This window comes from Cimex lectularius, unplaced genomic scaffold (assembly GCF_000648675.2).
Source record: "Cimex lectularius strain Harlan isolate CLEC.00 unplaced genomic scaffold, Clec_2.1 scaffold75, whole genome shotgun sequence".
Classification (NCBI taxonomy): Eukaryota; Metazoa; Arthropoda; class Insecta; order Hemiptera; family Cimicidae; genus Cimex; species Cimex lectularius.
Genome location: NW_019392758.1, coordinates 1,420,039 through 1,426,286, shown reverse-complemented (window position 1 = coordinate 1,426,286; position 6,248 = coordinate 1,420,039). Strand labels below are relative to the sequence as shown.

Sequence of the window (6,248 nt, the reverse complement as noted above, 5' to 3'; positions counted from 1 at the left end):
TTTATCGAATTTTGGAAACCCAAATCCAGCCTATCAGCCATGCCTCCGTCAGTGTATTTCAATTCTAGTGTATTAATTAATTTTGGCTGTCGGTGTCAGATAATTAAAATAAAAGATCGGAATAAATTGCTTTTTGATCAACAGCCCGCAGATTCGATTATTCGATTTTTTCGTATAAACTTTTATTTTCGATCGATTCAAAAGTATTGAACTTTCATCCTTGTCAAAACTAAAAATCAATTAGTCAATACGGTTACTTTTGACTACTGTAATTTTCTAGTGACTAACTTATTAGCTAAAGCGACAATATTGTATACCGGGCGATACAGTAAAAAATACAAAGTATTTCGAAATAAACGACCGACACGCATATAAAAACACTTGGTTATTTTTTTTATTATTTCTCCTGTTCTGTTTTGGCCTTGGTAAATTGATTTATCAGTCGATTCCACGTAGACGTTCAACTGTGTATCACAGTAAAAAGACTCAGACATAAAAAATTACTGAGGTCTTTCTGTTGTTCTTGGCTGTGAATTGAACAGAAATCGGTTGGAATGCAGTGTCTACAGAGGATCGCCGAGTTGTGTTGAATTTTGTATCATGAATCGACCAAGTATCAGTTCTATTTTACCAACGGGTTCTGCAGTAGATAGTACAAATGCGGATCTAAAAATTGACCAGATCGAAGAATCAGTCTTTAAGGAGGTGTCTACCTTTAAAATAGAATTAATCGAAAAGCTTTTAAGTCATGACGATTTAATATCACTGATGTTCTTGGTGTGCGATGACATCTCGATGTATTCGGTCCTCCTCGAAACGGGTAAAACTCCACCGATTACCAAATGGGTTTCCTGCGACTCGCCCGGTTTAATTAAACTTTTGGAAGGTTTATGTATAACTAAAAATTATAAAGTGCTTAAACATTTTGGCGTGAACAAGTATGACGCTTATTATATTTTTACACATGCTGAATCGAGTATTTCCCCAGCGAAAAAAGTCTTATATTCGATTTGTAACAACTGCACGCCCGTTGAGAGTGCCAAAGCGATCAACTCTTTGGAATGTGGCGAATTAAATTATTCATGTCTTGAACTTCTTTTTATTGACTGGATATGCAAAAATGCAATAAGCATCACACTGCCTTACGCTCTTGATCGAGTCACAAAATTAGTGTCTACTATCGGCAACGAGCAATTGTCCAAAGAACTAACAAAGTTCACTTCTCAATACGAATTGGTTAAATTTGACAATGATGTGCAGCAAAATGCAGCAAATTTCACTGAGGATGAAAGTTATCCAATTTTTGACACCGACAATGTTGGTTTATGCATCATAGTGAATCAAGAAAATTTTGCTCCTGTAAGTTTCAAATGATTAAATTTTAAATTGTTTACGTCACACTCGAACCATAAAAAAAAGTAATGTTGGTTTCATAAAATGATTATTTTTATTGTCAGATACCAAGGAAGGAAAAATATTTCTTAATCAAGTCGGATACTTAAGACTATACCTAGACAGCCGGCTGATGTGGAATCCCCACACAAGACTTAAGAACTATTAACAGAAGAATTGGTCAACTACAAAGACTACCAAAACTCGACTTTATACAAGACATTACTGCAACCACTCTGGACATACATAGTGGAACTTTGAGGTTCTGTTAAGACATCTAATATCTAGTGTATTTAATCTTTCCATTCAAAAGTCCTCGGCAAAATTGTCAAATCTCCTAATACATCACCAACCTAACCATAAAGACCTCTACATTACTTTGGTCAACAAACTGATCTGATCCTGCTCCAAAAGTTCCATACCAAGCTTTGGATCCATTTAATCCTACTGTCTAAATCCACTCCAGTTTCGGACTTTTCCATCCCATGAACCTGCCACTTTGGTTTAAATGACGATAGGCACGAGACCTCCTCCGTTCTTAATCAGTAATATTGACTTATAATGTAAGTCTCTTAACCTGTGTCTTCTGGGTGCTGACCATAGTGTTACAGTTGTGACTGGGAGAAAAAAAACACTTATACACCTAAATTTGTAATATGCATTTTCATATGTACGAGTACAAATAAATTGTTTATTAAAAAGTACATAAAAAATACAGACATGTATGAACAGATTAAGATGAAAATGTTTAAAATTTATTTTCTTTATCATTGCAATAGAAATCTGTTGACTAATTTTAAAAAATTTTTGTTCATTTATAACATCCAAATTGCAAAGTTGTGGCATGAATGTCATCATGATTAAAGTTGGTGGTGGCTGTAGGTCTGCGAGTCAAATATTAAACCTATCGGCATGTCATCACTCTACTTGTGTCATGTACAGTCCCTCACTGAAGATGTAAGCCAAAATCTAAACCTCCGAGAGAGAGAGAGAGAGAGAGAGAGAGAGAGAGAGAGAGAGAGAGAGAGAGTGAGAGTGTAGACAGACCTAGCAGAGTGATCAAGTGCCAATTGTTTAATATGTCATCATGATTGTTATTAAAGATTATTATACTTTACATGGATTGTATGTTGATGACAAGATGCATATACAAAAGTAACACATGTATTTTTCTTTTTTTACATTATATTTTTCAATATTGTTTTTATACACACTGATGCTTGTTGCGTTATTATTTTTACGTTATTTGTTTAAGTGACTTTCGTAAAGCAAGCAATTAATAATTCAAAATTAAATGAATTGGCCCATCATCTGCATTTAAACTCTAACAAGTCTTGTTATTATTTCATTTTTTAGTTTTAGGGCTGACAAACTACATTGGTTATTTGTCTTTCTTATCTTTTCTTTCTTATGTTTAAAACCTTGTTTCTTTGCTTGTTTCTCCAGCCACGTTATGATGTTATATTATACAACAACAACTGAATCTCCCTTTTCTTTATCCTATTACTAGCCTCTCTCTACCTCAGGGCCTCATCAATCACGGACAAAATATCACAAATACACACTCAAAAACAGATATAACATGATAGCTTGGTTAGCATTCATACTTCCTCAGTGTACTTGATATTCCTCTGTGACTTCATTCACGCTAATAAATTACATTCACACTACCCCAGTGTACTTGATATTCCTCTGGGACTTGGGGATAAGTCCCTTTATTCACGCTAATAAATTACATTCACACTACCCCAGTGTACTTGTTATTCCTCTGGGACTTGGGGATAAGTCCCTTTTTCACGCTAATAAATTACATTCACGCTACCCCAGTGTACTTGTTATTCCTCTGGGACTTGGGGATAAGTCCCTTCATTCACGCTAATAAATTAAATTCACACTACCCCAGTGTACTTGTTATTCCTCTTGGACTTGGGGATAAGTCCCTTTATACATTCATTCCAATAAATAACATGTATTATATGTTGTATAAATGATATTGTTATCCCAATGCTTGCATATATTTTTGTTTTTTGGTTGTTCTTTTATTAATATTAATAAACCATTTAATATAATAATAATAATTATACCTAATTTGCAAGTTTTTTAAGTATACCAAATTTGTATTTTCCTGTATTTAATGAAGTTTGGATGTTTTCTGTAAAACTTTATGTGCTAACATTTTAAAAATGATTTTCTGCATTTGCAGTATTTTCTTATTATAGTTATTTTGTACTGGATGTAAGTTGGCAAAGCATTAATTTTGAAATATTCGTAAGAAAATATTTGTCCCATTAAAACTTGAAAAGCCGAGAAAACATTTGATAAACAAAACATACATGTGTTCATCTATGGTTAAAACTTTACAGAAAACATTAGATTGTAAGAGCAAAATTTTTAAAATGAAATAGAATGACATTTCTGAAATTCTTATTACAATAAAACCAAAATGATTACAGCAAATTAGCTTTAACACTTGCAGATAAATGATTTGTATGATTGTATTTGTATGATAATTATTTGTTTTTCCAGTTTTCAACTTTAAACTGTATTACTATAATGCAATTTTATTTATTTATTTTTCAGGAAGGGATGAGTGCCAGAGTTGGTTCTTTATTGGACGTTGCTACACTTATTAAAACGATGAAACATTTCAATTTCAAAACGGATTTCTTAAAAAGTTTTAATGCAAACGAGTTGGAAAATTACTTAACAACAACAATAAAGCAGAAGTTTGAACCGAAGCATTCAATCCTTTTTATTATTATTATGTCGCATGGTGTTGAAGGTAAAATTAAATGACACTAATTTTACTAAATTTGAACAATACAAAAAGAACTTAGTCTTTAACACGAAAAAAAGCAGGAAAAATTTACTGCTTCCTTTACCTAGTTTTAGGAGCTGTGTATGGTTATGATGGACTCAAAGTAAGTATTAAAGAGATAAAAACTGCAATTCAAAATTCAAAATGTATTAATGGAAGGCCTATCGTTCTAATCATACAAGCTTGCCAGGGGAAACAAATATATTGTAAGTTGAATACTTAACATGAATTTTGTCAATTCCTATGTATGTAATCATGGATATTTTTTCTTAAATTGCATTGTAGCCCCAATTGAGTCTGACGATCCTAAGATAAGTATTGTAAATGATTTGAATAATCTACTGGTTTGCATGCCATCAAGCCCTGGATTTTTATCACTCAGACATATTGAAAAAGGTATAGTACTATTTTATAATTTATTTGGTTTTTCTTTGCAAACCATAACATTTTTTTGCTATCTTCAGGAGGACAAGACTGTATGAAGAAAAATGAACGCAGTGTTTGTGATGAAAAAACAGTCTTGCCCTCCACTGTACATCAACAACAAAGCGATACTGATTTCCATGCAAGTCAAATTCTTAGGACTATACCAAACCACTGACATGGAATCCCCACAAGATTTAAGAAAAAACAGTGTAATAGAAGACTTGGACAACTACGAAGACTTCTAGGACTGAAATCTAGAATGACCGTCAACACTGAACTAACCTTATACAAAACTTTACTGCCACCATTTTGGACATATTGGACTTACAGAGTGGAACTGTGGGGTTCTGCCAAGCCAATTGCTATCCAGTGCACCCAATCCTTCTAGTCAAAAGTCCTCAGACCAAGCTCCTTACTATATCACGACTATAACACAACGATCTCAACATTACTTTTGTTGACGAACTGATCATTCCCAATTTCAAAAGTTTCACACTAAATGTTCGATCCATCCTAACCGTACAGCTCGAGCCCTCTCTACACATTCCTATCCCAAGAACCGTCACTTTAATCTCTCTTAATCATTCATGTTGAGTGCCAGCATTGGCATTAGTGTTAGTGTTGTGATCATGTGAAAAATGATGTGATCACATTTGTAATTTGTACTAACATATATAGGATACAAATAGATATGTTGTGTATATTTAAGAAAAAAAAAGACAATACTACAATGAATAAATGCTTAATGCCTACTGTAGTAAACTTATTGTTTCTATATTTTCTCATCCACATTTACCTTATTTACTTTTTCAGGAACATTTTACATTCAAACATTGTGCCAGATCATGAGACAATATGAATACGATGACATGTATTCTATTCTGACAAGACTGCAAAGCCGACTTTCCTGCCCGGATTTGTATCAGAAAAACAATGCATATAAAGTTGCAATGTTGCCGGAATTTCACAGCAGATTACAAAAAAAGTTATATTTAAAAAAAAGACCATGAAAGAAAATTTGAGATTTATCACGGCATATGTAGATTCTACAAAAGTGGAAAAAAAATTGTCTACAATCATACTTAGTAAAAATAATAAAACTTTTGAAATGTATTAAAAATTACAAGTATGTAGAAAGTGGGATAAAGGATGATATATTATAAGCAACGTATAATCTACAATCTACAAGTATGAGAAAAAACATAATTGTGTATTTTTATTTGCAATATATAAACTTACGACAAGAACATACTTCTTTCAAGTGCAATGAGAACTTAGAATTACAAAAATGATAAAACTACAAGTATATAGATTATTATATTTAACATTTTATTTATTTTCAACTTTCCAAATTTTTAAAATCATCAATCAAAGATGTTTCTTATCTGGATTTATATAAGAAATCTGAACATGTATATAAATATAAATAAATAATACAAATAATTTAAATAATTATTTATTCAGTGACTCTTTCAACTTCCTTAATTCTAAGGGGTAGAGTTTAGAAAAATTGTAAAACATTTCGTAAATGCTTATCAACAGGTAATATTTGACACTGAACTGCCATAGGAATGAATTTAGTAATTGGTTTATTCCAATGACAGTAACAACA

General features: G+C 32.2%; 1 protein-coding gene across 2 annotated transcripts; it reads left to right on the top strand.

Annotated features, from left to right (window-relative positions):
* Positions 1-262: 262 nt before the first annotated feature.
* Positions 263-5,749, top strand: LOC106661122 (caspase-8-like). Of its 2 annotated transcripts, none has more exons than XM_014384333.2 (5): positions 263-1,359; positions 3,973-4,174; positions 4,279-4,416; positions 4,496-4,606; positions 5,450-5,749. In XM_014384333.2, exons 1-5 carry the CDS (start codon positions 601-603, stop codon positions 5,644-5,646), a joined length of 1,407 nt encoding a protein of 468 aa, XP_014239819.1. In that variant the 5' UTR covers positions 263-600; the 3' UTR covers positions 5,647-5,749. The 2 variants fall into 2 exon arrangements, with proteins under 2 accessions (XP_014239819.1, XP_014239820.1); XM_014384334.2 differs by having other exon boundaries at positions 266-1,359; positions 4,285-4,416.
* The last annotated feature ends 499 nt before the right edge of the window (positions 5,750-6,248 follow it).

What these genes read in the sequence shown, in the direction of transcription:
- LOC106661122 (XM_014384333.2), top strand. Translation starts at nt 601, where the DNA reads ATGAATCGACCAAGTATCAGTTCTATTTTACCAACGGGTTCTGCAGTA. An exon ending in TATGTCGCATGGTGTTGAAG is followed by an intron (nt 4,175 to 4,278) that starts GTAAAATTAAAT and finishes TCCTTTACCTAG; the next exon opens with TTTTAGGAGCTGTGTATGGT. An exon ending in ACTCAGACATATTGAAAAAG is followed by an intron (nt 4,607 to 5,449) that starts GTATAGTACTAT and finishes TTACTTTTTCAG; the next exon opens with GAACATTTTACATTCAAACA.